Source organism: Anas acuta, chromosome 1 (assembly GCF_963932015.1).
Source record: "Anas acuta chromosome 1, bAnaAcu1.1, whole genome shotgun sequence".
NCBI classification, from domain to species: Eukaryota; Metazoa; Chordata; class Aves; order Anseriformes; family Anatidae; genus Anas; species Anas acuta.
Window position 1 is genome coordinate 133,186,212 of NC_088979.1, and position 25,732 is coordinate 133,211,943.

General features: G+C 42.4%; 1 protein-coding gene across 3 annotated transcripts in view; it reads right to left on the reverse strand.

Moving 5' to 3' along the window:
* The window catches only part of KIAA0930 (KIAA0930 ortholog), an 80,617-nt gene that overhangs the window by 40,479 nt on the left and 14,406 nt on the right, over positions 1-25,732 (reverse strand). For 2 of the 3 annotated variants that reach the window (XM_068657760.1, XM_068657750.1), the window contains exon 2: positions 6,718-6,866. In XM_068657760.1, coding sequence (XP_068513861.1) covers positions 6,718-6,866 — 149 coding nt within the window. Of the gene's footprint in view, positions 1-6,717; positions 6,867-8,815; positions 8,939-25,732 lie in introns of all 3 variants that reach the window. The other variant, XM_068657768.1, reaches the window with a different exon arrangement.

The window sequence follows — 25,732 nt, forward strand, 5'->3', positions numbered from 1 at the left end:
ATTACAGAATGTTAATAAATCATTGCATTTCAAACCATCTCAGCTGGATGTGGAAATGTATAAACTGGGTTACTGAAGAGAAAATAGATGAAAAAATGGTAGAGTAGGCATACTAGTCTAATGACTAGTGTTATTAAAGACTCTATTATGATATTCCAGACCTTCGGTTCAATTGCACATTAATACAAGTGTGAACACCAAAAACAGACATTTTCACACCTCTCATGAGCAAGCCAACATGGACTGTGTAACCCACAAACACAGTTAAGTCAAACACACTAAGTGCTCTGCTGAAGAAGTAGCCTGATGAGGCTTTCAGGGAGCTCCAAGCAGACACTTGTACCTTTTTCAGGGTGAGCAGCCCAGTCTAGCAGTGTTCATCTGTCCCTCAGACCCCTGGTGCATCAAGTATGCTGCTTTTGTGACACTCATTACCATATTATCAGTTGGGGAAACTGGGTCTAGGCTTCTGTTCTTCCTGATTAAATTTCTCCTTGTCACACAGAGAGCACCTTTTCAGCCACAAGACTCAGCATTGCCACAATTTCAGTGTAATTCATATTAAATTAACCTCTGATCCTTGCTTTCTTGTCACCCAATTTGCATTGTTATGAAGAGTTCTTCAGATACATGAATCAATGGAAAAGCAATTCACTAGAAATGCCCCTGCAGCCCACACCCCATTTCTGAGTTGGGAGTTAACTGACTGTGATACCAGGAAGGTATTTCTTGCTTTGTCTCAGACACAAATTGACTCAGGAAAAAGGACAAAGTAAAAGCATCTCCAAGCCTAATGCTCATTAGCCTGCCCAATATGTCACATGCATGTCCTAGGTCACAGACAGCTGGATCCAGTTTGCACAGGAAAAATGTCATTACACTCATCGTGATATTATTTTTGTTTTTTGCCAAGCAGCCTGTCATATCACACACAGGATATGGATGGAAATGGTCTTCAAAAAATGTAATATGAGCAGAGACTAGCAAATAGCAACTCCTTTATGTTCGTGTATTTATATAACCAAACATTAGCAAAACACAGGGATTGGGGAGACTTAGTTGTACAAGAAAAGCCAAATCTTTGCATTTCAGACATTGAGTCCCTTACAGAAAATTGTAGTATCAACCCTGTAACACCAGTGTTCCTTTTTCATGTTTCAAAATGAGAGCAGTATGTTTACGTTCTCCTTTTCTGCAGAAGCCACTGTTCCTACTCACTGCAATACCTCCAAGAGCTTAGAAAGGAGCTGAGGCAGAACAGTTGTCTCTCTGTATCGACTTGCACGTCATAATCATTGTTTGTACCTGCATACTATCCATGCACGAGAAGAGAATTTATTGGCAAATAAAATGCAGAATTTGGCCATTTGCTTTCCTGTTTTGTATTCAAATGGTGATGTGGACCAGCCACAAACTGTATCAAGTAGCTCTTCAGGTGACATCCTATTTGCTTACAGCGTTCTCAAAGCACTGGTCTGAAAAGTACAATAGGGACAGGAACAGGAGATTTTTAAAAACCTTTCATTTCTGCTGGGTGCTGAGTTCAGATTGTTGAATCTTCCAGCCAGACAGATGGTTAAAGTGAATTAGAGATGCAGCTAAGAAAAGCTGTGAATTTCAGTGGGAGTCATGTGCCTAAAGCCATTCAGTTTCAGAAACTCATCGGTCTCCCAACACAGCCAGTATTTTTTGTGTCAGAGGTCCAGATGCACACAAACATTTAAACATCGCTCCCGCTCACTTCTGTTTCCGAAGCTGCAGCCACAACATCAGTAGCTTAAGCTCTGTGAAGATTCAGCAGCCTGAATGATTACCACATGCATTTGGCAGCAACTTCACTCCTCCATATTTATAGGATGCTGAAGAAAACAGGATCTACTCCAAAATCCAGGCACACTCAGAACATATACTGACAGTGTCCTGCATACATTTTTTTATAACTTTGCAATGTAATACAGTACCCTTGTCATGTGACAAAGCAAGATGCCAGACTGAAGGCACTACTACAAACTAGCTCTGCTGATGCATCACTCTGGGAAAAACCCCTACTCAGCCGTTGCCTCTGTTAAGAACATACTACGATTTTTCTTAATCCCCATGAGAAAGTAAAGCTTCTTTCTACAGAAAGATCAGAAGTTTGCAACTGTAACACAGCATAACCCTTTATTGCATGAGGAAGAGGCAGAGATATTAAATCTTGATCTAATGCCATTTTAAAATCAGAACCCCAAGTCCAACTGCTTTCATCTCTTAAAGCTGTGGCTTTTAGTAATGTACAGAACCCTTTGTAAGTGAGGATCAGGGCCTGCATTTTCCAGTCAGTCATATCAGCTAGTGTGTGAGGCAGCAGCAAAAAAGATTTTTCTAATTTTTACTTAATAGGCTTTTTATGTGCTATTAACTAAAAACTATGCTCCACATTGCTCTGCCTTCACCAATCCTGACATATAGGGTCTGTGATTTTGCTTAAAGACAGAGAGAAAAATTATCTTCTATACTTGGCAAGAAATACTGCAGGACTGTTACTGGCAAATGCCAAGGAAAAAAAAGGACACTTCTCTGGGATCCAGGAGTCTGTAATGGATGTAACCTAGAATTAGATATGGCATAAACCATATTAAGGGCTTAACTGCTGTTTCACCTAGATATACACAACTTGGAAATTGAAGTGGAAAACAGAAGCAAATGTAAAGACCCTTACACTAAGGAGCCTATGAAACAGGTCATTAAAAAGGCTCTTTAAAATGAAATTTCAGATAATAGGAAAGCTTATCATCATCTACTGATTAGAGTTGTATTACTTCAAGCTGTTGTCACTACTCAAGCTGAATTCAAAGCCCTTCTCATTCAGCCTTAAAATTGAACCAAGCCTCTCACTAATCTTGCTCCTAAGAGTTTTTCTCTGCTTATTCTCTGCTACATTTTAATTCAAATGGTATTGCTGACACTTTCCCGTTCCAATTAGCATAGGGGAAAAAAGCACAAGGACGAATGACTTAAATCATATGGGATGGACATCAAAACTGTCAGGAGTGTAATAAATCAACACTTGTTTCTTGTTGATGTGAATCATCACATCATAGTGTATAATACGAACATGATGTGTGAGCTTATGTCAGAAACCAAACATCACTATTGGTGTTCAAACGGCCCTTCTCTCTGTTTGTTTTCACTGTCATTGTTATCAGTCCTACAGGAGACTACTGTGCTCAAAGCTCTGCAGGTCTTATTTTTATGAATGTAAACTAATACTGAGATATCACAGGACAATGATTCACCTCATGTCTCTCTACCAGCATTCTTCAGTCAAAATCTACAGTAGCCAGGCAAACGAAGAGCAAATACATGTCTACAGAAAAAAATAAAACGAACCTTCTTTACTCTATGCTGAAGCTACATAGACCAAATTCTACAAACACCTAACAGTCAGGCTTCTGTGCAGCCAGTGGAGAAATCATCTCCACTGATGGTGATCACCACTGACAGTTCAACACCATCTCAACACAAGGGGTAGGCCACGGTGTAGCTCTTGTTGTACCTCTTCAAGGTCCCAAGCAACCTCAAACTTCTCCCATTCTCCACTTTGCCAGTCTATCTCTGGGGATGTAAATGAGAGCATACAGTCTGGTGGGTGGCAGGGATACTTGGAAGTTCTTTTTGAGATTCTAAAAAACAATTGTTCTCTGGCTTTTTCCTCCTTTTAATGATATAACTTTGGTGTTTTGATACCCATCTTACAAGAAAGAGCTGACAAAACTACAAAGTGAAATAAAAATCTGTCTAGTTATAATTCAAAAAATAGGGGTAGTCCAGTGTAGTATCTCACTGCACAGAACAGGCACAAAAATCAGATACAAGAGCAGCTGGAGCTGCAGAGCAGTCAGTTAAAATAAAACAGAAGGAGAGCTACACAAATACCAAAGAACCACAGAACTGAAGTTTCACGAACTTCAGATTGAAGTAAAGTACTTCAGAGTCACAGGAAAGGCTCATATCTCAGAAGCTGAGCAAAATGCAAACAGACAAGGGAGATATACAAAACACTATGTGCTATAACGCATGCTCCCCAAGTCAGTTGTTATGGCAAGCAATTCACTAAAGCTGATTCTCTAATAACTACCACTTATGAAAAAATTCACAAATCAAAATTATTTATGAGGCTTAAATAAAGCTCAGAGCAAATGCAAGGGTTATTTCAGTTTCATCTCTCCAAAGGAGGTTCAAACACTTTAAATTGATTAATAAGCTAAACAGAGATTGCTTAAAATTCATTCTTAGACCCCTGATCAATCAGGTTTCCTCTGAGGTTCGCCTTTCTTATTGGGAAGAACAAGAGGTTAAATGATCCATGCTTTTATTAGGCTAAATAATGCCACAATGTTGTTTAATGTGAAACAGGAATTTGTAGTCATTCCTTAGATGGGTTCCTTTGTCATGACATGTCATCCTAAGTCATGACTTAGGATCAAAGTTTCCTGCAAAAGTCTTAAAGGTGCAAGTGTGCTATCCTGAATTTGTAGCTGAGGACTACTAAACTACCAATCTGACAGCAAAAGATCGATATTTTACCATCTTCTTCATACTGGCTGCCATGACCAAACATGGGGAAGTGGGGTAAAGAGAAGATAATCCTGTCTATTTCCCATCTCTCCAACAAAACCTTTGGAAAGTCTTTTAGAATCCTGTTTTCAAGGGAGTTGACAATTACAGTTCCTTGTATGGTCAAATTTTAACCTCAAGAACTTGGGTATACCCAGTTTAAGAAAAAAACAAGTAACTCACACATATATCTGTGACTCAACATCAGTATGCACTATTTACATATGTCAGGAACTTAACCCCAGACTCTTAACTTAACCCCAATTAACTTCCTTCTTTCAATCCTCTACAGTCATCTGCTTTATTCCCAATAAAATTATAAATTTCTCTTGCTTCTGTTTCCCCCAACTAAAGCGAAAACTGCCACAGCGTGCTGAGAAGTTTCTCTAATCTTTAACTGAAAAACACCCATGTATAATACCTGATTACATGCTTTCAGGAAACAGTACTTTTATAGTAGCGCAAATTGTCTTAAATGTAGTTTTACATACGTGATCCTATACTGGCTGCTCTTGACTTGGACTGGCGCACGCTTCGTTGTGTTAGAAACTGGCTGGATGGCCGGGCCCAAAGAGTCGTCGTAAATGGAGTCAAGTCCAGTTGGAGGCCAGTCACTAGTGGCGTCCCCCAGGGCTTGGTGCTGGGGCCAGTCCTCTTTCATATCTTCATCAATGATCTGGACGAGGGCACTGAGTGCACCCTCACTAAGTCTGCAGATGACACCAAGCTATGCGCATGTGTCGATCTGCTCGAGGGTAGGAAGGCTCTGCAGGAGGATCTGGATAGGCTGCACCGATGGGCTGAGGTCAACTGCATGAAGTTCAACAAGGCAAAGTACTGGATTCTGCACCTGGGGCGCAATAACCCCAAGCAGAGCTACAGGCTGGGAGATAAGTGGTTGGAGAGCTGCCAGGCAGAGAAGGACCTGGGAGTGATTGCGGACAGTCAGCTGAATATGAGCCAGCAGTGTGCTCAGGTGGCCAAGAAGGCCAACAGCATCCTGGCTTGTATCAGAAACAGTGTGACCAGCAGGGCTAGGGAGGTGATTGTCCCCCTGTACTTGGCTCTGGTGAGGCCGCACCTCGAGTACTGTGTTCAGTTTTGGGCCACTTGCTACAAGAAGGACATCGAGGTGCTTGAGCGGGTCCAAAGAAGGGCGACGAAGCTGGTGAGGGGCCTGGAGAACAAGTCCTACGAGGAGCGGCTGAAGGAGCTGGGCTTGTTCAGCCTAGAGAAGAGGAGGCTCAGGGGCGACCTTATTGCTTTTTACAGATACCTTAAAGGAGGCTGTAGTGAGGTGGGGGTTGGCCTGTTCTCCCACGTGCCTGGTGACAGGACGAGGGGGAATGGGCTAAAGTTGTGCCAGGGGAGTTTTAGGTTAGATGTTAAGAAGAACTTCTTTACTGAAAGGGTTGTTAGACACTGGAACAGGCTGCCCAGGGAGGTGGTGGAGTCACCATCCCTGGAAGTCTTTAAAAGACGTTTAGATGTAGAGCTTAGGGATATGGCTTAGTGGGGACTGTTAGTGTTAGGTCAGAGGTTGGACTCAATGATCTTGAGGTCTCTTCCAACCTAGAAATTCTGTGATTCTGTGATTCTGTGAAAGTACAGTATTTTCTCCACTGTTTGTCACTGCTGCATCCCAGTTCTAGGAGTCTGCTTCTATTCTGCTACTGAGTACTTAGTAACTGTTTATTTCAAATACTCCAGTATCTTAGGAAGCCTTTTCCTAGAAACACTTTAGTAACTATCTTCCTCCTCCTTTTTCTCCCCCTTTCTATAGATTTAAACTCTTCATTTATAAAGCATTATTAATGAAAAGGGAAACAAAAATCAGTATGGATGCCCTCCTTTTCCTTTTATGATGGAGACCATCATAAAAGCTTCCAAAAATGTGCAAACTCATTTATCTCGCCAAGTCTGTGATAGTGAAGCTCACTTAAACTGCTGCAGACGTTCACAGTGTTAACCACAGTATTTCCCTATGTTTCATGGTGGGCAGATCTGGAGGTTCCTCGTCATCAGTTTGCAATTCTTCAGATGTGGTAGGTACTCCAAAACACCAAACCCCACATTACATTAAATTTCCCAGATTAAAATATTTAATTACTCACTCACCTTTTTCCCCTCTGTACTATCCCCACTGACATAGGCCAGTTTTCGACGGACATAGAAGAGCATATCATCTTGCCGGGGGGCCCATTTCTCCATAAAATATGTTGAAAACATCCAAGTCCAGAACACAATACGGTCATCTTTGAAACACCCTAAGAGGCATAAAAGAAAGGAGAAATAAGAGTCATGGAACTACCATGTCACATTTGACTGTGCCTAATACAACACACAATGTCTTTGCAAGGGTGCAGTCAATCCCAACCACAGGAGAAACATTCTTGTACAGCTCATGGTAAGTAAGATCTTCTAAGTTGTATAGCACAGCCACCATTTGGCATGAATGCAGAACCCATCTTTGGCCACTGTCAACCAAAATTGCCTTCGTCCAACCAATCTGCTCCACTGCATAACAAAAACAGATCAGGGCCAATGAATATATCCTGCTTATGCCTGTGTCACTCAGATTGGATCAATAAATTGAGTCAGAGTTTGTCAGAGATGCATTCAAGGAATGGTCCCAAAGGCATGTTGTGCCAACATATGCTCCAGTTAATGACATGAACCCCTCAGCTGCCAACAGGTTTTGTCGTACACTCCTGGAAGTACTGACAGTCCTTCAGAAACTAGCAGCTGCTACCTCTCTTAAACCAATGCATAGAAACAAGAATGTACCTGTGCAGGAGCTACTGTAACTCACCCTTTGACTAGAAACAAAACCCAGATCTTCCTCAACAAAGTAAAGCATTTTGTAGTCGTGAATCCCAATGAAAGAAGAGAAGGGGAAAAATGAGAAAGGAAGATGCAATTAAGTCTTGCTCAAGGACGGAGACAAAGTACAACAGCATCAGTAATGGCATGGCACTGACCTCTCAGCAGGAAAAGGAAGCACAGTAGAGGCAACATCACATTTTGTGAAACTCTTCAGCATAGTTAACTATAATAAAAACAGAAAAGATGCTGCATGTTTTCCATGCTAAAATGCCAATTCAAGTCCGTAAGTTACGCAGACAAGCAGAGAAGCCAGTACTGCTCCTGGTGACATGGGAGCTGAAATTCTCCAGTGCTCCTCAGTCCTGCTGGAGGCTCCTTCATGGAGTCACTGCATTCCCTCCCCTGGAGCCCTGCTAGCAGATAACTATAGCTGTTAGGTGCTGGCTACCTGTTTTGAAATCTGTGAGGAGAATGACACTAAAAAATCTACATTGCTGAGAAACGGTAAAAACCTGAAATGTGTGAAGGATGGCAGGAATATGTACAAGACAGGCATGTGTGTGTGTACACGTGCAGCTGCCAGCACAGCCTCCAGACCAGATATCCTTTACAGTGGCTTATTTCCCTCAAAGCTATATGCTGGCTGTTAGATTTGTACACGTGTGTCACTCCCCAACCCTCGGCTGCTATTCCCATCTGTTTCCCTCTCAGCAGTACACTGAGCATATTAAGTATTTCTGCAGGGAGACAAGTCTTGAATAAGTGACATTTATTTATGGTGGTATCTGAATTAAGCTTTAGAAGATTTCCCAGTAAATAGCAAAGAAAGTTTACATACCATAGCAATGAATATGATTTTTCTTAGATAATGGTGGCCAACTTCAGGGCTTTATGAACGAAATCAATCGATCTTTTAATCCACAAGTGTAACTCAGCACATTTTCCTACTTCATTATGTGTGCAATATTTGCAAGCCAAATCATTCTTCCAATCTTTAATTACTGTGGTGGGCAGGAGGTTAGACTTTCAAATTTTTTTTAGCAGACAAATGGGCAATTGAAATAAAAATGTTATGTCTTTCCAGCTAAATCCAAAAGCAATACTGAAAACAAAATGAAATTCCACCGATAGAACATACACAGAATAAAAGGATATTATTTGAAAACATGCATATAGTTTACTGTATCTGGAAAAAAAACAGTAATAAAAGGCTGTGAGAGAAGAGGAAGAGGACAAGATTGAGAGTTTCCAGTGCACGTTAATTTCAAGCCAAGCTGCAATCGCTTTATTTGCATAGCTGTGCTGAAGTCTTTGTGATTAGTTAAGCGAGCACAGAACATGATGTGCAATTGTGAATAAAATCTGCACTGTATATAAGTTCTACTTTTACCAGCAGGGAAAGGGAACCAAGCACTGGAGAGATCAGATCCAGGATGCTGTGCTCCTTCTCCGTCTGAAGCCCTCCCTTGGGCACAAGTGAACAGGACTGTATGGCAAAGTTATATTTGGAAGCCTACAGCACAAGAGGAGAATCAAATGTGTTCAGACTCCCAGAAAAAGGCTGAAAAAAGACGAGATTATCATCAGTCAGTATATTCACTGATAAACACCAGGAAGAGAGAAGAGCTACTCAGATTTAAAGATGTACTGCCAACACAGGAATGAATTGGTCTGAAGTACCCACCCACCCATATGCAAGCTAGAAATGAGAAATAGATTCTAAAGCATTCAAGCCATAAGGTTCAGGAACAACCTCCTAAGTAGGAATAGTGAAGGCAAAAATCCCTACAGCTGGAAAAAGAGCTTGACTCATTTAAGAAGGCTGTACTACTGACACCAGAGGACATCATGACCCAGTCCTACCTCTATATTTAGCAAAGAGTAGGAAATAGGGCATGCATTCATCGTGATTCATTAACAGTCTCAAAGAAACTTATTAAATCTCAAGGGTTTCGAGTACCTGAATTCCCAGCCTTATTTAAATTAGGGGGATGGGAGGCAGAGGCAGGGAGATGAGGCGATGGGGAAAGATGTTTGGCCTGAATTCACACGGAGTTTTAAGAAAATCAAAAGAAAAGGAAAGCATCCATGGATTTTAAGAATCATCTCTGAAAAAGTCCTAGTGTTCAGAAGCATACTTTAGTTTTGCTTCAGACACAGACAAGCAAAATATGCCTACGCAAGGCACTCCTAAATTTTTATAGAAAAGTTTTGTGTTTTTTTTTTTGTTTTTTTTTTTATCAGTGGGAAATATTTATTTTTCCCTTAGAGAAGAAAAATCAACAAGTTAACTAAATCCAGGGTTATAAATGAGGGCTGAATCATTTTCAGATTCTGGTTGTACCTGCAAAATTCTGAGAAGCTGTCACACAAGCTGCTAAAATCTTTACACAATAACATACAAGAGTTAATATGTTCTTTCTGAATGATTTATGGGTGCTTATAACAGCCCATTAATATGTGCAGGAGAATGGTGGAACAGAGAAAGATACCAGGACTTTTTACACACTCCTGCCCTTGCTGAAGAACACAGGATAAACTAATTCAATGCATTTATCTATCATTAGTCTAAACAGAAAACCAGGGGATAGTAGTAATGAAGCTACTTCTGCACTGCAGCATAATGCAGGGGAAAAAACTGACAGACCTTACAGCAATGTTGGACAGCCATCGGTTCAAAACCCTACCTGCAACATATCAGAATAAAGTTGTCCTCCAAACTTCAGAGATATTTTCAGAACTACTGTATAATTAAGAACGACGTGAGGATGTTCTTACAGTGTTGACTAGAGGACTTTTCTTGAAGCCAAAAAGAGCCAAACCACATCAGTACAGCTGCTTTTATTAAATTTTAGTAGAAGTAGGAAGGATGGGGAGCAGCATATAAGAAGAATTAGCCTTTACAATATACTATTAAATGGCAATAACTTTGAAAAGGAAGCAAGAAAATTTGTAATTGCAACCCAGACTTCCTAAAGCTTAACTGAGGAAAAAAAACAAAAACAAAACAAGAAATAAATTTCAATTTGAAGCCAGAAACTGGCATATCCAATCGATCCATTCAATCTCGTCTTCAACTATTAGATCTTCAAAGCAAGGCATACCGTTACAGATATTTTGGTAATTTACAGCGTATCACTTGAAGCCTTCCAGCTCTGCCAAGAAGATGCTTAGACACTGCTTTTAAAATTGTTTTGGGTAATGAAGTGGCCAGGCAGGCAAAATTCTCCTTTTCAATACAGAGGAGAAAGCAGAGGCCTTAATTTTTCAGACTTTGTCACAGTATCCTGTTGAGAAGCCTCAACTGGGCTTGAGATGGTAGGGCTCAGAAGGATTCTGGCCACCGTACAGGACATCCACCAAAGTAGTGGGCGTATTCAGCTCTCAGCTGGTTTGCTGGCCTTAACTCTGTTATATCTGATACTACTCCTAAACACTTGGCAAGGACTGAGATCAAAAAGAGTCCAGTTTTAAATAGCCCAGGCAATCCTGTGTTGGCAGTAACTTTCTATCACATCGGTCCATCACTGGTTTGCACAGCTCTCAGCAGATGATGTGCATGTACACGCACACAGGACTGTTAAGCTGACAGGCACTTAATGAAACACCTGACACTTAAAATTCCTGGAGGCTTTGACTTCAGTATTTGGGGAGTCTTTTCAAAACGCTAACAGTTTTATTTTTGCCAGATAATTCAAGCCTTCTGCAACACAAGAAGTAGATAGTATCTGTACAGGATTGAAAATTCCATCTCTAGTTGAGAGCATGTAGCCAGGCGGCCTCTGAAAACACTCCTCCCTCAGTGAATTCTGCTTCTAAATGAATAAAATCGAATTGAGTGAAGAGTATAAATCTCAATACACTAAAAGTTGATTACATAATTATGAGACCTTTGTAATGAATAAATCCTAATTACAACAATTTACTGTAATGATTCATTTACATGGATTTTATCCTCATTAGCAACAAGATTTATGCCAGCTGCTATGAAATAAATAAATCTTTCTTTCTACCTATTAGATTTTTATATTGAGCATTAATTTCAAGGAACTGACTCCAGATCCAGATAATAAGTTAGATTTTTTTTTTAATTAACACTTTCAAAAAAAAACAACAGTGGATTAAAAAGAAGTGTCAGCATATTACTTTGCTTTGAAGAAACTGGAAAAAAAGTCACATTTTGTAGCTAATCTTTTTCATCATGTAGCATTCAAAGATTAGAGAAACAATTATTTCAGCTAGACAGGGTTTCCTACACTTTATTCCTCTCGTCTGCCATGAACTACGCTTATCTGTGAAACATCATGAAACTCATTTCATCCAATTCTGTCACAGTACCATCATCTATAAAATGAGCATCCTTAGATTTTTAAGGGTTAATTAAATGCTTATGACAATCTTTGCAACCCTAGAATAGAAAGCAAATGAGTTCTGAGCAATCCACACTGTATCTAATTCAATTTTGTTCTGAGTTTAGCCAAGTATTCTGCAAGGACAGTATGAGAAGTGCTTCACAGATTAAGTTATGTAGTTAAAGATATTAAAAAGTTGTAATACAACTGCATAAAATTGGAATGGGTGTCTCCTGTCCCATGACAGTTTCCAGCTAGCTAGATCATTACAAAATCAGTTCAGCCTTCTCCCCATGCATACATAAAATGCCAACAGTTAAACCTTTGAGTTTGGCTTTATTTAAACATGGACTTCACCAAACTTGCAGTTCACTAGCACCACCCCACTATTCCCAACCAGGCACTGCAGAGTGCATATTATCAACTGAGAGCTCCCCAGAGCAAATCCTTGCAGCACACTCATATCTCGTAAATACTTGTGCTGTGAAATAAGCACTTCCACTGATGCCAGCTGTAATGACAGAGCACTGTAAGAAGCATGTTTCCGCAAGCACAGAAGTCCTAAATCTGTCAGAAAATACATATATACTTCCTAAGTATACTAAGAAAATACATATATACTTCCTAAGTATACTAAGTATACTAAATCTGTCAGAAAATACATATATACTTCCTAAGTATACTAAGTATACTAAGTTTCTTCTGGCAGAACTCTAGCTAGAAAAAGAAGGCATCATGGTAACAGCAGTGACAGGGATAAGCCAGACACCATAGATTAAACATCTGACTCTGCCACAGACACAGAACTCCTCTTTCCTTATCCTAAAATGGAGATAACTGTTCCCCTACGCCATCATGTCGCATGCATTAAGGTCATACAAAGAAGAGAAGCAGAACACAATTAGAGACAAGAAAAAAGCCATAACAAATAATACACTCCATGCTTCTTTACTAACAGAGAGTAATTTACAAGGAGGATAGACGGAAGCTAGTTCAGAAATGAATGAAGATAGTCTAAATCAAATGGAAACGTTGCTACTCTTCCATTACTTTTTGAGCACTTTTTAAGGAATATATTCTCTTATGCTTTCCAACTCACACACATGTATACATGTATTACAGACTTCTTACATTGAAACTTGTTTCAACTTCGGTTTCATAGTGCATCTATAAAGGAGACAAAAAAAAATTAAACTTCAAGCATTAGGCCATCAAGACTGAAAAGCCATGAAAGAACAGATCAATAATTTTTACAGCTGCTGTGCCATATTTACTTATTTCCCAATAGATGACAGCACATCTCTCTCATTTCTCAACCTTCTTTAAGGACAGGCATCACTATGATCGCCAGAATCAATATGAAGTTCCAGCATACACCTCAAATTCAAAGCTTGCTGTCACCAAATAATTAACTGACAGGCCCGAAATAACATGAGGCAGAAGCTGCTACTTGTATCAAATGCAAACCTGGTCCTTTGAGAGGAGAGGGGAAGAAACACATTGTTATGCTCAGGAGCAGACTACAAAATCTCCAAGAAGGTCTGTGTACAATTCCATGAATAATAGGTCCAAAACACTTGAGATTGAGAGAAACTGTGCTCACTTTTAATTGATAACTTCTATTTCCTAAAGCAGAGAAATGGCTCAGAGCTGACTACATATAAATTACACAGAACAAAAACAACAGTGGGCAAATGCAAATATATTATAAAAATCAAACACCATTTGCCCCTCCCAGCGACAGCTTACTTCCTACACCACAGAGCTTTAGAACTCTGAAGTCAAGCCATGGTTGTAGCAATACAACTTCATGGTCTGTATTGGTGAAATGTCTGCCAATCACATCACATGCCTATCCTATCCTCTACTTGCAAAGTGATGGAATTCACCCTGGAGGAAAAAAAAAAAAAAAAAAGGAAGAAAAACATCAGAATAAAACCCCTTTTTATTCTAAGCATCAAAATACAACCTTAAAGCATATTTGACCTTCAACAGTGATGACCCTTCTCTGTGCCTATGCTCCTCCTGACTGTTTAGAATCAGAACATTCCCATTTGGAAGGGACCCACAAGGATTGTGGAGGCCAACTCCCGGCTCCACATAGGACCTAAAAGCCAGACCCTGTGTCTGAGAGACCTTGTCCAAACACTTCTTGAACTCTGTCAGGCTGGGTGCCGTGACCACTGCCCTGGGGAGCCTGTCCCAGTGCCCAGCCACCCTCTGGGTGCAGAAGCTTTCCCTAATACCCAGCCTGACCCTCCCCTGTCCCAGCTCCATGCCGTTCTCTCAGGTCCTGTTGCTGTCCCCAGAGAGCAGAGCTCAGCGCCTGCCCCTCTGCTCCCCTCGTGAGGGAGCTGGATCTGCCATGAGGCCTCACCTCAGCCTGCTCTGTGCCTCAGCTGCTCCTCACACATCTTGATCTCTTGACTTGCTCTTCCCCTCTTAGATCCCACTGTAACCTAATACAACACTTTCATTCATATAATTAGATGCAGACTTCATCTAGATTCTGAAGCTTTCTCTTCTATCCACAGAAGCTGTACTACAATCAGATTAATGCATCACTGTGTCATGGGACATTTGTTGCAGATTGTTTTTAGGAAGTATAGATTCCCTGCACAATAACCATACCATTACCTAACCTTTGTCTCTTTCACTGGGTGGAGTAGATCCGTGCAATAAATGTTATGATAAAAGGCTTTGGTTTCAACATAACATGATTTCCAAACACCCAAACAGCAGACACTTCACAGACAGTTTATCTTTGTAATCATGATATTGTACCTTCTTCAACACAGCATGCATGTCAACTACAACCAGCTCCATGTCTCCCTAAAAATTTGAAATGGCATATTCACATTGCAGCATCATTGTGATCATCATGAACAAGCTCTTCCTTTCTGCCTAGGAGAGAAAATAATTCACATAAATTAAGCTTTCACAGTATTTCCCTAGGTTATCAGGAGTGCATATCCTTCCCAATTCAAAAGTCATCCATGAATAACTAAAATGTCTCAAAATGTACCTTATCAAAATACCCAGCAGAATCGAGAGAGATGAAACTCAGACTACCTATCTATCACTTGTTAAAAGTTCCTTGTTTTTTCCCTCCTTCTTTAAGCTGATAACACGTGAGCTGATCTTGATGAAGGTACACTAGAAAGAGTGACACTGCTCATTTCAAAAGCTGACTTTGCTGGTTCTGGAAAAACACATTGCAAAAGAGCAAAAATGTTCCTAGAAGTCAAAATTCTCCTTGCAGCTTAAAGGAAACTTGTGCATTGTCACAGAAATGGATTAGCAATACCAGCCCCTGTTTACTGTAGCTAGTGGTAAATATACAATTTCCAGGGCAATGACTGTAGACAAACAAACTTTAGAGTACAGACAAAATATTCTCCAGATGGTTTTGTGACAGACAACTATTTACATATTGACACAAACAAGTACATACTAGACTACTCAAAAGCAACAAAATACACTTATAGGAAATAGTAACTTTTTTTTTGTTTAAACACATCTAACTTAGAAATCCAGATCCAATTTCCAAGCAACTGCAACCACTTGAAGTGCAAGTTTCATGGGAAGCCAAAGGACTTTGGCTTTTAAGTGTCACTTTGTAACATGTATTATCATCATTAATATTATACACATTATTTTCCTCTGCTCCATTCCTTGGCTTTATTTCAGATTCCCCATTTTTTTTCCCCGAGTAAGAAATACAACAGCATAAAATAAGGATATCAAAACAGCTAACTATGAGTCTAAGTGGAAAGGACCATTTGAACTCTGAACACATTTATGCATGAAATAAGAAAACACTTTCTTCCTCTTCCAAAGCCCTGAATTTCTCCATTAAACATAATTTATTTTAAAGATTTTTCCACAAAAAAGAAATGAACATTTTTTTTTGTTTTTGTCTTAAATGCAAACATAACCATCTGGAAAGAAAAAGAAAGACTAAATCATGATAAGGTTACTGGAAATGCTAACAGATCTACTGAGCCAAAACAGAGCCACAGATGACAAAACATTTTGTAAGCTGCCATCACTACCTGACTTGGTCTACACTTTAGTCCCATTCCAATAGATAGGGATTTATAATAAATGTCACTTAAGAACACATTATAGTAGCAGACTATTAACAATGTGCAAAAAATAACCCTTTGAATGCATTATATATCTCATGTATTTCCTCCATCTACAAAACAGGAATTTCAAATGGACTGCAATTTGTCATAAACACAGAGCAAATACCTATGTCACAAGGTCAAACTAGTGTTGAGAAGTCTTGAATATTTTATAAGATGCAATGCAAAAAAAAATAAAATTATGAAATAACTCCTACAGCAAACATGTTCTTCTTTTAAAAATAATCGTAGATAGCAAGCAGTAAAAATGAGGAGATGCAAAACAATCCTCTTCTGCCAGGGTGTTTATGAATCCTTACATTCACATACTACAGGGAAAAAAAAAAAAAAGGCTAGTTTTAAAGCAAAGAGCTAACTGAAGGTAGCAACTATAGCTTTGCTCTCTGATGCTAATGAAAGCCCACACCAATCTAGTTTCAGGTGGGAGACTTCAACTTCCCAGACATATCCTGGGAATACAATACAGCTCAGGGGAAGCATTCTAGGAAGTTTCTGGAGAGCATGGAAGACAGTTTCCTGATGCAGCTGGTTAGTGAGCCTACCAGGGGAGGTGCTCCAGTAGACCTTCACAATGACCCTCTGTTCACAGATGTGTGGGAGATGTAGTTGGGAGCTGTCTTGGGCAGAAATGGTAGAGTTCTCTGTACTTGGTGAAGTCAGGAGGGGGACCACTCTTGGACTTCTGTAGAGCTGACTTTGAGCTGTTCAGGACACTGGTTGGTAGAGTCCCTTGGGAGGTGGTTCTGAAGAGCAGAGGAGTCCAGGAAGGCTGGGCGCTCCTCAAGAGGGAAATCTTAAAGGCTCAGGAGCGGTCTGTCCCACTTGCCCAAAGATGAGCCGGCAGGGAAGAAGACTGGCCTGGCTGAACAGAGACTTGTGGCTTGAGCTTGGGAGAAAAAAGAGGGTTTATGACCTTTGGAAAAGAGGGCGGGCCACTAGGGAGGACTATAAGGATGTTGCGAGGCTGTGCAGGGACAAAATTAGAAAGGCCAAAGCTCATCTGGAGCTCAACCTGGCTACTGCTGTTAAAGATAATAGAAAATGTTTTTATAAATACATTAACACAAAAAGGAGGACTAAGGAGAATCTCCATCCTTTACTGGATGCAGGGGGAAACATATTGACAAGAGATGAGGAAAACGCTGAGGCGCTTAATGCCTTCTTTGCCTCAGTCTTTAGCGGCAAGACCAGTCGTCCTCTGGATACCCAGTACCCCGAGCTGCCAGAAGGAGAGCAGAATGTGGCCCTCACTACCCACGAGGAAATGGTTGGCGACCTGCTACAACACTTGGATGTATGCAAGTCAATGGGGCTGTATGGAATCTACCCAAGGGTACTGAGAGAACTGGTGGAGGAGCTGGCCAAGCCCCTATCCATCATTTATCAGCAGTCCTGGCTATCGGGGGAGGTCCCAGTTGACTGGCGGCTAGCAAATGTGACGCCCATCTACAAGAAGGGCCAGAGGGCAGACCCCGGGGAACTATAGGCCTGTCAGTTTCACCTCAGTGCCAGGGAAGCTCATAGAGCAGATCCTCTTGAGTGTCATCACGCGGCACTTGCAGGGCAACCAGGTGATCGGGCCCAGTCAACATGGGTTTATGAAAGGCAGGTCCTGCTTGACGAATCTGATCTCCTTCTGTGACAAAGTGACGCGCTGGGTGGATGAGGGAAAGGCTGTGGATGTGGTCTACCTTGACTTCAGTAAGACTTTTGACACAGTTTCACACAACATTCTGCTCAAGACACTGGCTGCTCTTGGCTTGGACTGGCGCACGCTTCGTTGGGTTAGAAACTGGCTGGGTAGCCGGGCCCAAAGAGTTGTGGTGAATGGAGTCAAACCCAGTTAGAGGCCAGTCACTAGTAGCGTTCCCCATGGCTCGGTACTGGGGCCAGTCTTCTTTAATATCTTTAAAGATGATCTGGATGAGGGGATTGAGTGCACCCTCAGTAAGTTTGCAGATGACACCAAGTTAGGTGCATGTGTCAATCTGCTTGAGGGTAGGAAGGCTCTGCAGGAGGATCTGGATAGGCTGCACCGACGGGCTGAGGCCAACTGCATGAAGTTCAACAAGGTTAAGTGCCAGGTCCTGCACCTGGGGTGCAATAACCCCAAGCAGCACTACAGGCTGGGAAATGAGTGGTTGGAAAGCTGCCTGGCAGAGAAGAACCTGGGAGTATTGGTTGATAGTCGCTGAATAGAGCAAGCAGTGTGCTCAGGTGGCCAAGAAGGCCAACAGCATCCTGGCTTGCATAAGAAACAGTGTGACCAGCAGGGCTAGGGAAGTGATTGTCACTCTGTACTCAGCTCTGGTGAGGCTGCACCTTGAGTATTGTGCTCAGTTTTGGGCCCCTCACTACAAGAAGGACATGGAGGTGCTTGAGCGAGTCCAGAGAAGGGCAATAAAGCTGGTGAGGAGTCTGGAGAACAAGTCTTATGAGCAGCAGCTGAGGGAGCTGGGATTGTTCAGCTTGGAGAAGAGGAGGCTCAGGGGCGACCTTATCTCTCTCTAGAGGTACCTTAAAGGAGGCTGTAGCGAGGTGGGGGTTGGTCTATTCTCCCACATGCCCAGTGACAGGACAAGAGGGAACAGGCTCAAGTTGCACCAGAGGAGGTTTCGGTTGGATGTTAGGAAGAACTTCTTTACTGAGAGGGTTGTCAGGCATTGGAATGGGCTGCCCAGAGAAGTGGTTGAGCCACCAATCCTGGAAGTCCTTAGAAGACATTTAGGTGTAGCACTTAGCGCTATGGCTTAGTGGAGGACTTGTTGGTGTTAGGTCAGAGGTAGGATTAGTTCATCTTAGAGGTCTCTTCCAACCTAGATGATTCTGTGATTCATATGCTAGCACTCAAATCTTACTCAAATTCAAAAACCAACCATGCAGAAAGAAAGAAGCAGCAGCACTTCAAAGCACCACATGGCACAGAGCAGGGCTAACATCACAGAAAAGGCTACATTGCCCACTGGTGCTTTGCTTTTGGTTATGGGCTACTCTAGCTACCCCAGGAAGCCGCCCTGTTTGCTGACACGGAAACAAGATAAGGGGCACTTTATCATTTGGCATGCACTGTTCATTTAAGTTGCAGAAACATATCCAGCCATTGTTGTTGTTCTTTTGTATTGTTTTTCCCTTTTCAAGGCTTTGTACTTCTCTGTTGGTTTCTGAAACCTCCACTATTACAACAACACATACAATGGAAGCTACATTGACTGAAAAAAACAAGACAGAACTGAAATGCATGCCGTCCCTACGCTCATCTCATTCTGTAGGTGTTAAGATACTATTTATAGGCTTTATTCAGCCCTCACTATTTGACACTTGTCTATATGTCAGTAACTGAGTAATGTGCCAAGTAACGGCTTGTGTAACATGGGAATGCTTGCATGTTCTGCCACTGGTTGCTGGGGCACACTAAATGCTGTTTCCCATCCACAGCATAAGTGACACCAGAATTACATGTCAGAATTACACTACACAGCCTATGTAAAATTCCTTACACACAGGCTGCAAAAGATATGAAAGGATATCCTTCCTGTTTTTTTTTTTTTTTTTTAATATATACTTTCTTTTTTTCTTTTTAGCTTTCTGGCTGTGGGACTGGACGAGAAACAAGTTTCCTTTACAGACTTAATCTGTAAATGCTCCAAAACCTAAACCCAACTGAGTTTTTATTGAACACTGCTTGAATGTTACCTGGGCACACTTCAACTCTGAAAAGACAAAGCAGAATACAATTTAAACACAAACTGTGACGACACTGTCCTCAACCAGGGAACTGTCATGGGAGAGCTCTCAACTAGGCTGTTTGCCTAGTAGCCAAATTGCAGATTACATAGCGCACAACAACATCGAATTGTTGGTAAACTGTATTACAGCAACTGTAACTCACCCTCAGGGAAAGAAGTAGGATAGGGTACAACAGAAACAATAAAAAGGGCAACAAGATTTATCTCATACTTTCTAACCTCTTTTTGTTAGCTTTCTCACCAGAAAGCCCAGATTTACAGCTCCATCTCAAAGTGAAAACTGAAACAAAGTGAAAACTGAAACATTTACCCTCCATGCATATTAGCATCCAGTTTCATCTGAAACCATGGATGTTCCTGTTTGGTTTTGGAAGAACATGGAATCTATCATCAGGCTTCAAACCCTATTCTGACACAGATGCTTCTGGCTACATGCAACAAATCAATTTCTTGAGTCAACCATTCTTAGCCAAGATTCAGAACACTGCAAAGACCAGAACACGAAAAATAATTTAGGGAGGGTGGAATCTACCATTAAGTGCCATAAATACATGTAACAATTGCTCTATAGCATTTTGGCATACGATCAGCAGACAAGAAAAATAAAGTACTTCTATTTTTACCAACAAGGAACCTAACCTTTCCAGCTTCTAGTGAAAGAAGAACTTCAATGGAAAATACACATGAGCAGATGTAACTAAGTAAGTGGCTGGTGTTTTGCGCACGTAGGGCAATTGGAAGAAAGACAAGGAGTATGACAGAGTAGGGATAAACACTTCCCCTCCTTAAAGGGGGAAGTGGAAAAAGAGGTACTGCTGAGACCCAACACTTGTGCTTCTTAAACTAAAAACCAAAATTCATATTTGCTCTCCCAGTCAGCTTTCTTTTGTATAGCAAATCTGACATCTCAATACCTTTGACACATGCATCTTTTTCTGCAGGAAAAAAGCTGAGCTTTCTTCATAGAGTATCAGTTGTCAAGATGCCTAACATTCACATCACTGCCACATCACTGCTGTTGTTCTGTTTAAGCACTGAAAGCATTTGTCAGACATTTTCTGTAAAATTAAAATATGGGAAAGAAAATAGGAGAAATCATTATGAACGAGGATTCCCTGCTAGAGAAACAAAGTAAAGTGAAATTATCTCTCCTATAAGTATTATTAAGAATAATTTTAATACCTGGAATAAAGACAAAATTATTCATAAACCTGAAGCATCAGAATGATAAATTTCAATAAGGAAGACACTTCCATTTGAGAGACAATTGTACAGCTAGGTTAATCTCTTGACTAAAACATATAATGAAGAAAACTTGGGGGAGCTTCCCTCTAGTACAACACCTACAGAAAATACCCTAGTGCAGTATCTGGATCACAAATTTTCTTCTGAACTGGTTCAATTCCTAAGCACCAGTGCAGATAATCTTGGGATTGGAAGGAACACATACAGGTATCACCTTTTCACCATGGGTGCACAAAAGGGTGACTCCAATACACTTAGATGCTTGCTGTTGGAGAAAAAAAAAAAAAGAGGTTGTCATCTGTGGCTGATAGTTCCTTTTTCTACCATAAATGACTGTCCTTGCAGAAAGGAACACAGAACAAGTGTTGGATTTGCACCAAAACAGCTGTAGACTTGAAGTATTGATGTGAACTGACATTGGTTTCTTTCTGTAAGTCTGCCATGCTGTAAGCAACTGAGGAACAGACCCAGTGACCATGCTGCAACCTGTGCTGTGTAGGCAATCACCTCCAGCAAACAATGGGGTGGACACAGCTGGGGATGGCAGCCTCTCAAATCCTCTCAGCATGAGTCTGCTAATCACCTACCATGTCTTTCCACATTTATTCAAAATATCCCTAACAGCCTGAACCTATAATCACATAGATTAGTAGTACTTACAGGCAAAAACTGTGTTCTAGAGCTCACAAGAAAGACAACCAATTAAAGGCACTAAATTAGTAAATTAGACTAGTAAATTTTTTCCCAGCAAGCACACCATCTCCAGCTTAATGCTCATCCAGAAACAGAGACAAGACACCCATTAAAAAGTACGCAAAATCTAAATGCAGCCAAGCAAGTGTTGATTTCAAGGCAATCCATGCCTAGAGACCATGCTACTAGCCTGTGGAGTTAAAATTCAGGAAGTCCTCTCGCACTGCCAGTCCCCTTTAACCAAGTCTGTGGCTTGATACCAACCAAACTATTGAGTTAATTTGAATGGAAACAGGCTGAAAGAGTACAAATTGCCTAATAAAACAGATCATTTGTCTTTTCTTCAGCGAACAGGTAATTTTCAACATGTCCTCCCCATCTCCAACCAATGGAGATCAAATTCCATCATTCACCCCCTAGGCATTTGTCATGGTTTTGGCTGGGATAGAGCTAATTCTCTTTGCAGAGGCCTCTGTGATGCTGTGCTTTGGATTTTTGATGAAAATACTGGTGATAAAAACCTGCTGTTTTAGTGCTTACAAAGAGCCAAAGACTTTTCTACTTCTTGTGCTGCCCAGCCAGTGAGGAGGCAGGGGGTGCACCAGGAGCTGGGAAGGGGCACAGGCAGGACAGCTGACCCAGCCTGACTAAAGGAACATCCATACCATAAGGTGTCATGCTCAGCAATTAAAGCTGGGGTAAACAAGGAGGAAGGGGAGAACATTCAGAGGGGTGGTATTGGTCTACTCAAGAAACTGTTCCACCAGATAAGCCCTCCTTTCTGGAAGTGGCTGAAGTCCTGTCTGCTGATGGGAAGCAAAGAATTAATTCCTTATTTTGCTTTGCTTCACGTGCAGCTTTTGCTTTACCTATTAAACTCCTCTCATCTCAACCCATGAGTTCTCGCACTTCTGCCTTTCCAATTCTCTCCCATCCTACCTGGGGTGAGTAAGCAAGCAGTTGTGTGGTGCTTAGCTGGGATAACACCACAACAGCATTGCATCAGAAGCCCTGACACTCCCTCCAACCTCCTGAACATCCTCAAATAACAGCCATAGACTGACACATTTCAGCACATACGGTCTTCTCAGATCTATGCATTCGCCTCTCACAGGAGATTACCTAGACCTCTGCCTCACCAGACAGGAATCGTACAGTGCCTTATGATCCCTTAGACATCTTATCCTGCTCAGGATGCCAAATCCTCTTGATCATAGGCACTTTGGGTCTTAAACATAATCAACAAATTCATTCAAAACCTGAGATAAGTTGCACTCAAAGCCTTCCAAAATAAACGAAGTCACTGTAGAAACCACAAGTAACAGAACAAGGAGATAAGTTCTCTCAAAGTTTAAGGTAAATTTACCATCACTGCCTGTCCAGAAGAAAATAGTTAAAAAAAAAAAAAAAAAAGTTCTCTCCTTTGCTGGCCAATTCCCACTGACAAATTTATTGCTGGGAAAGCGAAATATAAGGCTATGGTGGTTTTACTTGGGTGGGCAGCCAAGCCCAACCTCAGTCACTCTCCCACTTCCCCTCCTCAAAGGGAAAGGGGTAGAAAATATGATGAAAAGTGCTCAAGGGTTGAGATAAGGACATAGAAATCACTCAACAATTATCGTGACAGGCAAAACAGACTCAGCATAGGGAGACAGTAAGATTTATTGCCTATTACTAAAAAACTAGAGAAGTGAAAAAGAAAGGAAAGAAACCATTCCCCCCCATCCACCCTCTTCCACTTCATCTACCCCAAGTGGCACAGGGGAACGGGGAAAGGGAAGTTGAGGTCAATCTATAGACCTTCATCTCCACCGCTCCTTCTCAGTGGCTCTCTGCCCCTGCTCCAAAGTGGGGTCTCTCCTATGGGATGCCATCCTCCCCGAACTGATCCTGCGTGGTCTTCCCACAGGCATCAGCTCTTCAAAAACTGCTCCAGATATGGGTCCGTACCACAGAGTCCATCCATCAGGAGCACGCTACTCCAACACGGATCCCTCACTAGCAGCAGCTCCTGCCAGGTCACCTGCTCAGGCTCTTCTCCACGGGCTGCAGCTCCAGCATGGGGCCTGCTCTGGTGGGGGTCCTCCACAGGCCGCAGCCTCCATCAATGCAGGTCCACCTGCTCCACTGGGGGCTCCTCCACAGGCTGCAGCAGGGAACCCTGCTCCACCGTGGTACTCCATGGGCTGCAGGGGGACAGCCTGCTTCACCATGGTCCTCACCACAGGCCACAGGAGACTTCTGCTCTGGTGCCTGGAGCACCTCTCCCCCTCCATCTTCACTGACCTTGATGCCTGCAAGACTGTTTCTCACTCCTCTCTCTCTCCCAGCTGCTGTGCAGCAGCATGTTTTTGTTTGTTTGTTTTCCTTTCTTAAATATGCTCTCACAGAGGCACAAACAACATCACTTAATGAATCGGTTCTGGTCAGCCACAGGGCCCTTACCTAACATGGGGCACCTTCTAGATTATTCACACAGAAGCTACCCCTATGACCCTACACTACCAAAACCTTGCCACGTAAACCAACTACAGAGGCTCAGCACCATGGACAGGAACCCAGCTTCAGGGCTGCAGCATGCCACTGGTGCAATAAAGGGCAGCTTTTCAATTTGGGGTTTGGGGGTTGGAAGGACAGGAGCTGCCCTCTCACTGGGCATGAACTTGCATCATAGCACTGTGCTACATGGCCATAGCGATAATTTGCCTTGTGGAAAGGTGCTGTGAGGAAAACCAAACAAACAAATACTATGGAAAAGCTGAAAATAAAACAAAAACGCAGCCAGGAATCTTCCAGCTTCACTTTGCCCAGGAACACAACTTCAGCTTCTCAAGCTCAACTGCTTCACCTCAGGAAGCCCTCCTGAGCATGTTGTGGATGGGTGAGGTGCAGTGTGAAGGCTTGTGCACAATTTGGACACAAGTACTTTGCACAGTAGTTGTGATGGGGGTTACAGAGCCACCACAACACATCACCAGAGACACAGCTGACATTTGTTCACAAACTAAGAAGCCTATCTATCTTTTCCTAAACATCTGCAGGTTCCACCCTAAGGAGAAGAATCCCACACCACATGAGGGTTTGGGGTTAACCTTGGCCATGCAGGGTCATCCTTGGCAGTATACAAGCCATGCCTTATCACATAGGTGGCATCCTTGGCCGTACGCAAGCCACCCTACCTCATGTAGGGGTCTTCCTCCACCACAGAAATCTTCTGGATGGCCAGACATCCTTGGTGCTCCTCAAGCCCCGTTGGGGCTCCTCCACCCTGGTGGGCAGGGATGCTTGGCCACAGCCTCCCTCCACTCCCACTCGCGTTCCTCCTGCCAGTCCCTGGTGGGCAGCACGATCCGCACACACTTGGCATGGCCACTCCTCTTCCCTTCCCTGTGCAGCATGGCCACTGGGCTGCTCACCACCATGCACTCAAGGAGTGTGCAAAGCCTGGACGTGCTTCTGCCACTCACAGTCTGCAGCCACAGAGCTGTCCCTCCTGTCACCTCTGTGGTTGTCACAGGAGTGTGGGTCATGGCCTGTGCCTCCCAGCCCCCACCACTGTGATACAGCATCCCCACAGCAACATGCTGGGGAGCAGTACTTACTGGGACGCACCATGGGGACACAGCCCCAGTCCGCTTCCCAGCGCTGCACAGCTTGTCCTGACACATACCCCTGGCTGATCTGCATGTGATGACGGCCAAAAACAGAGGCAGAAACACAAGAGGAAAGATGAAACAAACCTCCCTAAGGCTTCGGAGATGAGTGTTGTCTTTGCTCTCCAGAAGCTGTCACATTTAGTTGTGTTTTCCCAACTTCTGCCATGGCCCTTGAACAAGTACCTTCTACAATTTCATACACCATTTCTACTCTTGAAACAAACCTTTGGAAGACACCTGGGGTTTCACTGGGGGATCAGCGCAGCTGGTCTGGGCACCCACTCCCACAAGAGATTCAGCAGGCTCTGGAGGGTGTGGGTAGTTAGGGTTTGGCGGCCAGAAGATGTGGCGCTCTGTGGAAAGGTGGAGCCCCTCCCTTGATAGACAGTAGCATGTGGCCTGTGCTGTAAGCAAGCGGAAGTGACGCTATGGGCCTCGGCTATATAACCCCATGTGACTCGACA